This window comes from Cetorhinus maximus, chromosome 17 (assembly GCF_964194155.1).
Source record: "Cetorhinus maximus chromosome 17, sCetMax3.hap1.1, whole genome shotgun sequence".
Taxonomy (NCBI): domain Eukaryota; kingdom Metazoa; phylum Chordata; class Chondrichthyes; order Lamniformes; family Cetorhinidae; genus Cetorhinus; species Cetorhinus maximus.
This window is the reverse complement of record NC_135895.1, coordinates 39,938,988-39,954,268: the sequence shown is the minus strand read 5'-3', so window position 1 is coordinate 39,954,268 and position 15,281 is coordinate 39,938,988. Positions and strand designations below refer to the sequence as shown.

Here is a 15,281-nt window from a genome sequence, read left to right as displayed (position 1 = left end):
TGTAGAGTTCAGTACAAATCGTTGGGGTAATTTCTCCCCTACATTACCATGAACATTAGAACTCCCTCCCTAACAGACCTGTGGCATATCGACACCACATGGACTGTAGTGGTTCAAGAAGGCAGCTCACCACCACCTTCTTAAGGGCAATTAGGGATAGGCAATAATTGCTGGTCTAGCCAGCGATGCCCACATCCCAAGAATGAATAAAAAAATGCAAAGGAATTTCAGTTGGGATTTCTAAAGGGCAGAATAAAAAGGTGGGGGATGCAATTCTGTTTATTAATAAGGACTTAATGAGAGAGATGATGTTGGTCTGATGATGCAATCTAGATCAAGCTACTGGCCCAAAATTGATCAGCATTACTTGTAACCTGCCTCCAACAGCCTATCAGAACAAAGCAAATGGGCACAAATTGAAAGAGCAACACAATTGTAGAATTCTAGAATGGTTACAGCACAGTTGGCTATCATTTGGCCCATCGAGTCCATGCTGGTTCTCTGCAAGGGCAATTTAGCTACTCCCTCTCCTCATAGACATGCAGATTCTTTCCCTTTTGAAAGCCATGATTTGGTAGCAGAGGCAGATTAATTCAGGCAATGCATTCCGGATGTAACCTATCTCTGCAAAAAATGTTTTCCTCATGTCAACATATACATCTAATTCTCAGTGACCCAGAGATGGTATGTAAGATCATTAAAAAATAGCAGCAGGGATCAATCACTCAGTCCCTTGAGCCTGCTTTGCTATTCAGATCACGGTTGATCTTCTACCTCAGCTACACCTTCCCACAATATCCCATATCAATCTCTGACCTTGAACACACTCGATAACTGAGCATTCACAGCCCTCTGACACAGAGAATTCAAATGGTTCACAACCTTTTGGGTGAAGAAATTTCTCCTTGTCCCAGTCCTAAATCAGTAGATGCATGGGAACACCACCTCCTGCATGTTCCCTTCCAAGCCACACACCACCCTGACTTGGAACTATACCACCATTACTTCATTGTCGCTGGGTCAAAATCCTGGAACTCCCTCCTTAACAGCACTGTGGGTGTACTACACCACATGGACTGCAACGGTTCAAGAATGCAGCTCACCACCACCTTCTCAAAGGCAATTAGGGATGGGCATAAAACCCATATATTGTGAAAGAATTAAAAAAAATGCCTGACCATTTATTCTGAGATACTGAGGCACTGTATTCACCAGCCAGGGAAAACATCCCTTGGGTACATATGACTGTCATTCTTATATTTTATTTCTAGTGCTTTTATTATTTACAATTAAGCATTTTAAGGTCCTAGTAACTCACTACTTATGTATCCTGTTATGGACCAAGATTGGAGGATTGCGTAGTTAATTCTAGCTCCACTTCTCCACAGGTTGTAGCAATAGTTTAAATGTTTAATTCGCCCACCAAACTGGCCAATTGTTAACCTTTGATACTGTTATTCCCAGCATAAAAAGAACTCTAACCAGGCTTCTTTCAGTAAACACAAAGAAATAATTGATTTATTATAAAACAAACTTCTTTTTAAAAACAAGTTAATAAACTGGTTAACATACAAGTTGCAGTTTAGAAGTATAACAATCTTCCCCTTTTTTAAAAAAAAATTCAAACCACCATACACTCATACACTTGTGGTGCACTCCCTATATTCCTACGTGGCTTGCGGTAGATGATCAACCATGATCTAATTCAATGTTGGAACAGGCTTGATGGACCAAATGGCCTACTTCTGCTCCTATTTTCCCTCTAAGTTAAGTATATGCTTTGATAGGTAAGGGGATCACCATGTAAGAGAATAGTTTAGCAGCAGTGACCTACCATCATTAGATTTAACATGATCAGCCAAGCTTATATGGCTGAAAACATAATGCTAGTACAAGAATATAAAAGAGCTTAGGTTACAAAATGACAGTTTTAGTAAACTTGACTTGGGGATACAACTAAATGAAGGTGATTTCAGCATTGATGAAAAATGTAGCAATTAGAAAACCATGCTTACGCATGAAGAAGCCATGTACATCTCCCAAGCCAAAACAGCATGTGGTAAAATATCGGAATTAGAATAGACAATTCACCCCGTGTCAAATTTCGTTTGATAACATCTTTATCAGATTATGGTTAGCATGTTCCACCATTCAATTAATTGTGGCTGATCTTTATACCAACTCCAATCACCCACCTGATATCCCTTGATATCCTTGCTGAACAAAAATTTATCAATCTTCTCTTGAAAATGTCAGTTTATCCAGTATACAGAGTTTTTTGGGAGAGTGAGTTCCAGATTTCCACCACCCTTTATATGGAAAACGTGCTTCCTGATTTCATCCTAGGCTTAGCTCTAAGTTGAAGATTCCTTCCCTTTATTCTGGTTTCCCCTACAAGGAGAAATAGCTCCTTTGTACTGTATCTATCCCGTTGAATACCCAAATCATTTTAAATGCCTCTAGTATATCACCCTTCCACCTTTTAAACTCATGGGAACACAAGCCTAGCTTACCCAGGTGTTCTCTTAATTTAACCTTTAAATCCTGGTATCATCCTGGTGAACCGGTACTGTACCCCTTCAAAAGACCAATATATCTTGCTAAAGTTCTGTGCCCAAAACTGAGCTGGACTATGACCAAGGCTCTGTACAACTGTTCTGACATTTAAATTCCAACTCTCGAGAAAGAAATCTCCCAGAATCTTTCCATAACTTGATGAAATGATTTTTTTTGCTTCACCCAGGAGATAATGAGACTGAGACTGGAAGGGAAGGCAACAGAGGGTTGGGTGGGGGGGGGGGGGTGGTGTTTGCAGGGTATGTCAATGGTACATGTAGACCATACTAATTTGGAGCGGGTCAGGCTTGATAGACCTGTTGTTCTTTTGCTGTTCTTTTTTTGTTGACTTCAAATGGGCCTATTTCAGTTCACAGATCATTTGAATTAATGAGTATAATGAGGACATCACTTTTCTTATATTCTTTTCCTCTTAGAGCTTTTCTTTCTAAAATTTTGGTTTAGCTTGCATCAGATTCATATTAATTCACTGACTTATAGTGGGTCATTAGACCACCAGCCTGGCTTGAAGCTGGTCTCATGTAAAGGATGACCCATCAACATGTGCCCAATTATCTAACTTATTTTGCTTCAACAAGTGTAGATTAATTAAAGAAAGTCAGCAAGGGTTTGTTAAAGGCAAATCATGTTTAACTAAGTTAATTGTGCTTTTTCCAGAGGGTTGATGAGGGTAATGCTTTGAAGTGGTGTACACGGATTTCCAAAAGGTGTTTGATGAAGTGCCACTTAATAGGCTTTCCAGCAAAGTGGCACATGAAATTTAATGCAGAGAAGTGTGAAGTGATACATTTTGCTGGGAAGAATGCGGAGAACAATATAAAATAAAGAATACAATTCCAAAGGGCATGCAGGAACAGGGACCTGAATACACGTGCACAAATTTTGAAGGGGACAAAGCAGGTTAAAGAAAGGTGTTAAAAAGGCATATCGGATCCTGGGTTTAATAAATAGAGCATAGGGTAAAAAAAGCAAGCAAGTTATGCTGAAACTTACACTGAGTCAGACTCAACTGCAGTATTGTGGGCACCACACATTAGGACGGATGTAAAGGTTTTTGAGAGGCTGCAGAAAATATTTATGAGAATAATTCTGGGGATGAGAGACTTCAATCAGGTGGCTAGATTGGCAAAGCTGGGGCTGTACTCCTTAGAGAAGAGGGGATTGACGGGGGATTTGATAGAGATGCTCAAAATAATGAGGGGTCTGGACAGAATAGATAGTGAGAAACTGGCAGAAGGGTCAAGAACCAAACAACCAACAGCGACATGAGAAAAACTTCTTTATGCAGTGAGTGGTTGGAATCTGGAATGCATGCCTGAGAGTGTGGTGGAGACAGATTCAATCATGGTTTTCAAAAAGGAATTGGATAAGCACCCTAACAGAAAAAAATTGCAGGGCTATGAGGAAAGGTCAGGGGAGTGAGACTAGCTCATTTGTTCTTGCAGAGAGCTGGCAAAGACACAATGGCCCAAATGGCCTCCTTCTGTGCTGCAAACATTCTACGATTATTGTCTTCTTTGGGGGATGAGATTTGTCTGATTAAGCAATCTCCTGGATTTAGTCAGGGTGCGAACCACAACAGTAGAGTTTGTGATTGAGAGGTGTAGGGAGAGGCCCCATCATTCATCAGGCTGAGATAAGAGGAAATTCCCAAGGATTCTGGGGTATTCTGTGCTGATATAGAAAAAACATGAGGTGGTTCCGGACCATTTTTTGAATCACAGCAAATGATGCAATTCTTCTATACATGAGTGGAACAGGACTTTTTGTAACTCAAAATCTTTGCACGCTGATCAACAAAAAAAAGTGTCCCTCATTATATAAGGTTAATATCGTGCAATGTTGCTCCCTAAACTCTGGTAGAATTCAGAGAACCCTGGATAATAAAAACAGACTTTGACTTATATCGGTGACAATAAATTGGTGGATGTGACTATTTGTATTTGTGAATGTCAGCTACTAGCAAGAGTCCATGGCAAGTAAAGCTGATCTTAATACTGGCTGCCGACATCCATTGGAAACAAATAAACCAGAGTAGGACGCCAACTCAATCAATGCAGGGCTTCACGAAATCAGAAAATCAAAATAAAAAAATAACACTAGGACTAGATTTGAACAACCTTGTAAAGTTGAGAACTTGGTAGAGGTTAAAGTATTAATCTCTATTTATATACAACTTTGTTGGACAGCACATACTAACTATAATAAAATAACACAAAAGGGCTTAACTACTAAAAATAATAACTAACATATTTTCCATGTGTCATAAGGAAAGTGAATGTTTCTGACAAGAAGAACAGAAGAATTGCAGCATAATTCCTGAACATGACCTCGATAGAACAGGGATGGATGTAGGGACTGTCACAACATCATAACCCGCTCAGAGAAATACAGGTCTTGTGATTTTGCTATTTGAATAGAAATCTGTTTATTTAATGGTTCAAGTTACTCTATGGTTCTATGACATTTTTTGTTTCGATTACAAATTACTTAAAGCCAAGGAAGGACAAGTCACAAAATACCTCAGACAAAATTTTACAAAAGCATTATGAGGGGAGTAAATGACAGAACTTTATTAAATAAAACAGAAAGACAGAGGGGAGTTAGTTAATGGGGGTTGATGTTTTTACACCAAAAAATATCAGAATGTTGAACAGACACTGTTACACTGTTAAAGCTGCATTAAATCAACACAGGTTAGCACAGGAAGCACAAAGACAGCTTGGCATTCATTAATACAAATTTAGCTGCAGATCCAGTGGTTTCATTAGAGTTGATTCTTCAAGAAACCACATTTCCTACCAGTTGCAGCTTTAGTTACGTTGTCTTCTGTAAGCATTTTCCTTCACGAATCAATGTGCAAATGACCAACTAAAAGCAAAATATTTGCTTAAGCACTTTATTGCATTTTCATGCACAAACATCCAAAGTACAGCTCCAGAACATGCAATAAATATGACAGCAACACCTATTTGAGTGTTACCTGTCAGCTCTGTGACCATGGCTGCATCAAAGAAATATAAATACATTAATGACGAACAAAACAATGTAGTACAAAATAATATGCATTTAAATTACTTGATGACTCAATCCTTATTTGTGACATATGCAAAACACACCACTTTAGGGTCTGCATTTAAATCTAACATATGTATGCAGCAGTGTGGAACAAAATGTGACTTTTAGTTTTGAGTTAGGAAGTTCACAACAGTCAATTGGTTCCCAAGTGTACAAATGATATTTTTGTCCTTCATTTTCAACAAAGCACAATTTCTAACATTAACACACTGAAAAATTAACAATTGAACTTTGATCTCATTTCACAGGGCAGTTTGCTTTTAAAATGTTAATGCTTTATGATTTTTAAAAACATGAAACTGCTTTAAAATATATTTTTAAATTATGCAACAGAAATGAAGACGTTGATGGCATTAACAGTTAAACTAGTTAAATAATGTTTACAGATCTACATTGCATTCAATTTACAAACTTGATAGCTTTCTCTCCTTTCATATCTTGCCTTGTGTCTATTACTGTTCCCTAACTGACAAGATGATCAGCTGTGAAGTGGTGCTCTACATCCAGCCACTGGGTAATGAAGCTCTTAGGTGTATCTGAACTGTGTCCCATGTAATTAGACACTGCTTAATGTTTTCACACTGTATCCAGAATAGGAACAGAGGAGGGCAGTTTAAGCCAAAGGAGTAAATGAAAAATGATTATACAGCCTCATTACCATCAGTGAGTTGAGCACTTTCAATCCTTTTCAACAATTTTTAACAAATAAATCAAGACTAATAAATAGGATAAGAAGACTTGCCAACATAAGGAACAGAGAGACTGTTGTGAGCAGAACATGGGCATTATGATGGCAGTACGAAGTCAACAATGGTTTAGCAGATTTTTTTTGGGTGGAATATCAACAAGGGTTTTGAAAGTTGGGTTCTAATAATTAGCATTTTGGACCAAATTGCAACGCAATTCATTTATAATAGTGCCTTCAATGTAATAATCTTTCCAAAGTGCTTCCTAGGAGTCAAAAGGGGTGCTGAACAGTAATATGAGAAGCAGTAGGGAAATGGGTTGAAGAGGTAGGTTTTGCGAAGGTTTTTGAATGCGAAGAGAGAGGTGGAAAGTCAAGAGAGTGATTTGGGGAGAGGATGCGAAAATGCAGGATCAAAACAGGTGAAAGTTCTGCTACTAAAGCCAAAATAGGGTGGGATGCACAGGAGGCCCATAGAACAAAGGATGTGTACTGGCATATAGACATTCACAGTGGGATGAAATTTGGAGAAATTTCATAGTAAGAACAGTCTCCAAATTCATGAGCTGGGAAAAGGGGATGGGGGGCAGAATCTTCCAAGCCCTGCAGAGGGGACTTGAAGACAGGATTGAAGGAAAGTCTGAAATTTTAGGGTTAGGTCAGCAGGCCAGTGCATTCTTGCCTCCAGGTGATCTTCCTGGGTCAACACCAGCGGGTAAACAATCTGCATAAATAAATGCTAATTTTTGGCTGACTGGGCGACTACTGAGATCTTCCAAGCAGCGGATAGGTCAGCCTACTGAGGGCCAAGCTTGGCTGATGCCTGGAGGCTGCCTGGCTTGCTTGCAGCTGGCCTGGGGCCCCGCAAGACCTCCGTTCCACTCAAGCCACAACCATCAATGGGCCACTGCTGTGACTGCCAGCCATCCTGTGTGGCCTGGCAGCTGTAGTCACTGTTAATTTAATTGAATTCAATACCTCTTCAGAGGGTGCCTCAACATGGACGCACCCCTGCAGCCCCCTCCTGCAGCAGGAGCACCCGCCTCTGGGGGTAGAACTGCCATCCTTCCAAGGCTACAGGCCTTCAGATTGGAGAAGGTTGAGAGTAGATTTGATAGAGTTATTCAAAATCATGAAGGGTCTGGACAGAGTAGACAGGAAGAAACGTTCCCACTTGTGAAAGGATCAAGAATGAGCGGGCTCAGATTTAAAGTAATTGGTAAATGCAGCAAAAGAAACATGAGAAAAAACTTTTTTATGCAGCGAGTGGTTAAGGTCAGAAATTCACTGCTTGAGAGTGTGGTGGAGGCAGATTCAATTGAAGCATTTAAAAGGGAATTAGTCTGATATCTGAAAATGAAGAATGTGCAGGGTTACGGGGGGAAGGTGGGAAAATGGCACTCAGTGAACTGAATTGCTCATTTGGAGAGCCAGTACAGGCCTCCTTCTGCACTGTAACAATCTGTCATTCTGGGAGGTACAAATCAGCCATAATATAATTGCTGGTGGAGCAGGCCCTAGGGGTTGAATGACCTACTCCTATTCCTAATGTTCCTAGAGCATTTTCTTACTTCACACTTCATTTTTTGCTTGTCACTTCTCAGTTCCCTCCTCCTTCAGGCTGCTGTTCCGATACACCTCTTCAATTTTACTTCAGTCTAATTTTTCTGTCACACCATTAGTATGTTTCCTGCACCTTGGAAAACAGACTGCAAATAGCACAGTTCTATTTGAGCCTTTCAAAGCCCACCAAGAACCAATCCACACTCTAAATTGCACTGACACTGGAAAATATAAGTTTAAATGTTTATGGTATTTCCAGGAGAACTGACTAGGAGAAGTTAAATACGCTAAGCCAGAATGGAGAGCACCTCAAATCTGACCACCCAAAAATCGGCAGCGCCCTAAAAGAGGACATTTTTTTTACCCACACTCCAAGTGGCTTAGTGAACGTTGACCCCACCTGACTCAGTTCAGACTGATCCACCCAACCTGACCCGCATAGGAGCACCTTCCTATAGTTCAGAGAGAATTATTAAAGTACAATCTTGCATGAATGAAAAACAAATAGTTTTTGGTTACAAATGCAGGGTATTTTTAACAATGGGCAGAATTTTGCCCTCGGCTGGCAGGCGGACCCCACCGGCTCGGCAGTGGGTAGGCAGCCGAACTCCACTGCCGAAGTGGGCCCCGCTGCCATTTTAAGTGGGCGGGCCAATTAAGGCTCACCCAGCGGTCTGCCCGACGGGAAACGCTATGCGCTTCTTGTGCCGGGGGGGGGGATTCCCCATCTGTCAAAGTGCGCTCTTTCGCACGCATGAGACTAAGTGCTGTCTCAGGGAGATCAGTGAAAGTGTTACAATGTTAAAAAATAGAAAAATTAAAAAATTATTAATATGTCCCCCTCATGTGACAATGTCACACGAGATGGGACATGTTAATAAATATCACATAAATTTATTAAAGTTTTTAAAAACTTTTAAAAACCAACATGAAACCTCATCCCACCAGTGGATGAGGTTTCATGTTTTTTCAGAAGCCCGCTGGGGCTCCTGGCCTGCCCGCCAACCTTAAGGTTGGGTTGGTAATTATCTTAATTACCCCGTCAATGGCCTCAATTGGCCATTGACAGGTCGGCGGGTGGCCAGCTGATTTCACTGTCCGCCCGCCTTCCCAAAGATTTAAACGGACCTGGATGACGTCGGGGGTTCCTCGTCATTTTCCCATCGGCGAGCAGGCCCCGCACCCAAATCACCGACGGGAAAATTCAGGCCAACATTTCAGTTTAATTGACCATGAAAGTTATTAAATCCAATGTGTGACAAGAAATTAATATCAGCAGCGACATGGCCATTAACCTAAAGTGCTTTGCAATCATATAATTTGGTTTTCCTTTGTCTCCTATTCACTGAGTTAAGGTGCTGACTTTTTTTTTCCATGAAAACCTGCAAGTTCTGAAATCGAGCACGGACTCATTGCCAAGGTTGCCAGATTTGAGGTACACTTGTAGATACAGTCAACAATCCAGTGTGCTTCAGTGAGTGGTATTTTCAATTATGTTCTTGGTGTTTCCTCCATTTTTGGTTACTGTAACAAGCAACAGCATAGGCCAACAAGATTATCCCCAAATTATTCTCAACCTTCTCAAAATTGAGAAATCTAGGTGACAAATTGAGATTAGCACGGAATGCCATGAAAGCTTTAAAAAGTGAGAAGATTGTAGGGAGAAAGAAAGACTCAAGTCACACAGATTTAAGGTCCTGACTTCAACACATGCATAACAGCATTTTGGCATGAAACTGACTATTTTTTTCTCCATCCCACTGATGTATCTCATCTCCCATTTGATGGCGTGGAATGAATTGCAGGCGCAAATGTGGATTCTATCATACCATCGTACTTTTTTACTTGAAAACAAAATACTCCGGATGCTGGAAATCTGAAAATGAACAGAAAATGCTGGAAATACTCAGCAGGTCTGCCAGAAGCATTGGTTCAGATGAAAGGTTGTCAACGTCATATGTTACCTGCTTCTCTCTGCACAGATGAGTATCTCCAATATTTTCTGCCTTGATTATTTTAATATCAGTGTCATCTACTAGGTAACAAGGAGAGGTCACATTACATTTTAGAATGTTGAAATTAATATCTGCTCTTGTTTCTTTAGAATATTATTTGCACTGTTTTGCAAAGACGGATACAAGGCAAACACATCGGCTGCTCATATGGCAGGCAAATGAAAGCAAAGACCCTATTTCTTCATACTGTTTATCAATGTTCTTGCTAATTCTACATGCATCCTGAACATGATCCATGCAACACCCAAACCATCTTGCATGCTATTCTTTTTTTGCAAAAAGAGCATTGAAGTAATAAATCTTACCTTCGTGCTGGTATGAATGAAAAGTGAGCTGCTGCATTGGGAGAGAAATTCCTTGGACTGTCAAGAGGACTGCTACCTGTTGGCAAATTGAGAATACAAAAACTGTGAAACTATACCCCAGTTTTAGAAAGTGCATTTTAACATGAATATTTATGGCTTCTCAAGTGAGGTCATCCACTGATTAGCTGAACCAGATTACGAAAGTTGCAGGTTCAATTCCCTAACGAGGTGGATTCAGCTCACCTCATCTAAATCAGCAGAAAAAATCTAAAAGTAGCTTTAATGCCATTGGATTGGGAAGAGAAAATACTTAAGGGCTTCTACCCCTAAACAGCTATCCTATTGGAAGTGCTCATGTATGGCTATCAGGTGAAAATTAAATAGTTGCTGAAACCAAACATGCTAACTCCACCAATATGATTGTGAGGAAGCCAAATCAGCCAAATGATAGAATGGTTACAGCACAGAAGGAGGCCATTCGTCCTATCATGTCTGCCAACTCTCTGCAAAGCAACTCGGCTAGCCCCAGTCTCAGCCTTTTTTCTGTAGTCCTGCAATTTTTTTTTCTCTTCAGAAAATGCAGTCTCACTAGGGTTGCCAACCCTTCAGGATTGGCCTGGAGTCTCCAAGAATTGAAAATCAATCTCCAGGACACTGCTGTGTGCAGCCCTGGAGAAAAATCATCAGGACTTGAAGAAAGATTTTTTTTTGTTATTTTTCTTTGAACATTTCTCTTTACCAGCTTTAAAAATTTTGAAAATAGGAAATAAAGGCTGTTTGGCTGACAGGCATCATCCAATGAGGGTAATGAGTCTTTTTGCTTTCCAATTGATGTAGGACGGTTACGTCACAAGGATGGATGTGTTGGCTGATAAATGGCCAGAGCATGGGAGCAAATCAGGCGATAAAACCTCCAGGAATACATTTAATCACAGTTGACAACTCTATGGCTCACTCACAGTCCAGAGAGAGGGCTGTGAAATCTCACAATTTTTCTGCTGCTAACATTTGCTTGGGGAGACAGCTCGAGGCTGGGTTGCTGACTCTGCCTGCTGAGCAGCATCTTAAGAGAGCAGCTCTGCAAGGCCCTGAAACTGCAACTGGCTTTTATTTCCCATAGGGCAGAGAAGGTAGACAGTGAGAGGGGCCTTAGGTAGGGAGGGCTCAGCTCAACGGGCCAGAGTTTTCTGAAGATGATGAGTCAGGGCAGCCAGAAAGCCGTTGCCACCTTTCTCTCTTTTACTCAGCTCAGACATTATAGAAGCTCTGTGAAGTTGACTTAAATTTTTGACCTAATTTTCAAATTCTTTCATGCTCCCTCGACTGCTGCAACACCAAACTTCTTACTGTTTTCACTTCTTCACTACTCACTACTGATGGCCCCTCATTTAGCCACTACAGTCCTGCCCTTTCTATTCAGTTCTCTCCACCCTCTCTGCTTTAAAAAAGCTCCCTAAAAAACTTCTCTATTGCGTCTTTCATTTCACAACCTACTCTACTTTTAAACTTTTCCTTCCTGCTTAGCCTCCATTGTTTTGTACTCTACAGTATAAAGCACTTTGAGTTATGTCCCACAGAAGGAATACTGTAAGATTGCATATTATTGTCCATTAGTACTAAAAGTGCAACACAACTGTACTATTCACTAAGTATCATTATTCGTCTAATGACCATGTCCATTTGTTAAATTATTTCAAGATATTGCAAATAAAAATGGTTAAATCTGATAATTGCAACTGTAACAGAAATCTTTACATTTTGTGTGGGGGCAAAAGTATGATGACATTCAGGGCATCACACTTGCGTGGGACAGGCTATATGGACCAAAGGGCCTTTACCCATCAGTTCTTATTCATATGTCTGTATTAACTTAACTGCTGCTGTTATATTTTGAATAACTCAAATTGTAGATAAGTGTATTTTTAATACATTAAGCTGGAACATGTGGGTTAGGTTTCACCCTATAAAGAGGCAGCTGTTTCAGCCAGTAGTGACTGTAAAGAGAAGATTGATCCTTCTTTAACACATATGGGTACAGCAGGGACTATTTTTAAAAGATTTTTTTAAAATAAAAATTCAGTAAAACGGATTTTGCAAACAACTCTGACCAGATAGAGGTTAAATAAGCCACTAATGAGGTTTAGAAACGTCAATCTATATTGTTTTATGTTTTAAAAAATAGAAACTTATACCAAATCTTGTGATTTTTAAGGAGTGCTTCTCTTGATTTAAAAGATAGTATGGTTGGCATTACTGCAAAACTCATATATGAATAATGCTTGATTTGGAAAAAGTCCAGAAGTTCAGAGTCATAATCCAGCAGGGAATCAATGCCTTCACGAAAAGAGGATGGATAGAAATTTGGCAAGGAAAAAGCACACATTTAGAAATTAAGAAATAGCCAGGCATAGCTGGGAACTTTATGATATATAGCACAAGTAAAATGGTCTGCAGCAAGGCAAAATAAGTTCATGATTTATTAATTCAACAAAATCATAATTCACTTATAACTCCGCCATTTAAAAACTTCTGGTTGATCACTTTTGGGAAAAAATAAAGGAAACACGAGGAGTCATAGAGAACATTTTATATCCTATGAATGAGCTGACCTGACCATTTGCTTGTGACTCAGTTGTTTTTAAGTTGTATCAACAAAAATAGATTATACACTATAGCAAGGGAATGGGACTGACTGGATAGCTCTACAGAAAGCCGGCATGGACTCGATAGGCTGAATGGTCTCCTTCTGTGCCGTAATGACTCAATAATATAAATTACTTTATACATCTCCACATCATATTATTTGTTTGGCACAGATGAATTTGGCAGATATATATCTGCACTATTTTTGTTACTTTTTTTGCTATTATCAACAATGCTGACAATCGTCTGTCAACCATACAATTTCAGATTTAGTCACCAGGCGGTACTGTAATATTGCAGTGGATCACCATGCTCATATTTCATCACCCTTCCAGTCCAACTCCTTGTCTCTGCTTGATGCAGCGCCATATCACTCAGCCAAATAAGACTTTACTGTGTGGGGGATGTCAAGTACAAATATCAATATAGCGTTTGAGTCAGCCTTAGGGTGTAACATGGTAGTAACCTGCTTTACAATGCTTTAACATTGGACTTACTGGACTATAGTGAGGACAGGTAATGTTCAGCAGTGAGGACCCGTTACAAAATTACTGATCACTAAATCAAGGACGGAGTTAACTGACTCTGATTATTACTTGCCATAGCATATTCATCTCTTTTGGTTCAACTACCATTTTTAAAATAAGCAGCATGAAATTATTAGGCTTGACATATGAATCCTATCTCCAATTGACACATGGGATATACACAGTACTGGTGGTTCAAACAGATGCGATTTTTAAGAAAAGGAACAAATTCTTTCATACTTTCAGAAGCGAGGTTCTAAAACAAAACTTAAAAGCATAATAGTATTTTAAAAAGCTGAAAATAAAACTTCATTGAAGTGGTAAAATCAACAGCACTGTAGACATTGCAGATATAATACTGTACATGAACAATGCAACTCTTCATAAGAACACAAGAAATAGGAGCAGAGGTAGGCCAAACAGCTTCTTGAGCCTGCTCTGCCATTCAATAAGAACATGGCTGATCTTCACCTCAAATTCACTTTCCAGTCCTACCCCCATAGCATCCTGATGCCCTTGGTGTCCAAAAACAAAATGGTTGAGTATACAAAGTCAAAATTATTGAAAAAGGAGTTGGCCTGTCAGGGGGAAATGGCTGAAGAAATTTGAGAGATGTGACGGCAAGAATGCAGGAAACTTTAGAAATTTGTTGGACAAATGGATCAAGTTCAGGCCCCTTGGATAAAATAAAGATGATAGAAGGCTTCTCCAGTATTTATCTACTCCAAAGGCTTCTGGGGTCAGAGCTGTCAATCGTCCACCATTAGACACAATAATAAAAATTATTGCATAGAATATTGACGGAGCAGATTCTGATTACGCACTGATGCTTGCTTATATACAAAATCCATTAATACTTGCAACAGAACTCCTATATCTTAAGTTTAGATGATGTTGGGTGATCTAGAAATTATCTCATTATGAACAAGAAAAGAGAGCACAACTTGCACTTCAAATTGAGCTATTTCAAAATTGAACAACACAAAAACACTCTATTTTGTCACGATAAATTTTACCCAGTCTCTATCAAATTATTAATTTACAATAATGGATGTTGCTGACTATTGTACAACTTAAAATGGTACAATGCTGTTTGCACATGATGTGTAATAGCAATATGATATGTACCTGAGTTACACGCTCATTTTTCAACATGAATGACATATACTATAAACTGTCATAACTGAATATGACCTGCTTGCCCTGCCACATAAAATGTAGTTACTGTACCAATAAATGTATCATAATTTTACCAAGTTCACTAAGCAATAAAAAATGTTAACATAAAAGCAAAATACTGCAGATGCTACAAATTTGAAATGAAAACAGAAAATGCTAGAAAAACTCAGCGGGTCAGACAGCATCTGTGGCGAGAGAAACAGAGTTAATGTTTCGAGTCCGTATGACTTCTTCAGAACTGTGAAGAGTCGTCATATGGATTTGAAACGTTAACTCTGTTTCTCTCTCCACGGATGCTGCCAGGCCTGCCGAGTTTTTCCAGCATTTTCTGTTTTCATTTAATAAGAAATGTTGCCTCGTTTAGCCTAAAAAATTGCATACCAGAGATGGCTGGCACTGGGTTATAAGCTGATACAACTAAGGTGTCAATGCATGAGAGGGGGTCTCAAGTCATATCTGAATTGGTAATTACACCGAATTTTATACTGAATAGCATTATGCATCAGATATGCATCATTTAGTTTTGCAAATAGGGGTATAGAATACAACAGTAATAAACTCATGATAAATATTGCAAAATATTGCTAAGGCTGTAGTTTTGGAAACCCCTTTATAAAAAGGGCATTAAAGCCAAAGTAGATTTACCAGAATGATGCCAGCAATGGCAAACTAAAGCAACGAGTAGAGGCTCAAGACAGTAGGAATATTT

The 15,281-nt window shown here is 39.4% G+C and overlaps 2 protein-coding genes across 6 annotated transcripts in view; both read right to left on the bottom strand.

The window, feature by feature from the left end:
- The window catches only part of tmem69 (transmembrane protein 69), a 522,919-nt gene that overhangs the window by 18,774 nt on the left and 488,864 nt on the right, over positions 1-15,281 (bottom strand). The gene's annotated exons all lie outside the window — the stretch shown is intronic.
- The window catches only part of mast2 (microtubule associated serine/threonine kinase 2), a 544,666-nt gene that overhangs the window by 137,705 nt on the left and 391,680 nt on the right, over positions 1-15,281 (bottom strand). For 4 of the 5 annotated variants that reach the window (XM_078561040.1, XM_078561041.1, XM_078561042.1 and 1 more), the window contains one exon: positions 10,224-10,299. In XM_078561040.1, coding sequence (XP_078417166.1) covers positions 10,224-10,299 — 76 coding nt within the window. Of the gene's footprint in view, positions 1-5,379; positions 5,432-10,223; positions 10,300-15,281 lie in introns of those variants that run through there. The other variant, XM_078561044.1, reaches the window with a different exon arrangement.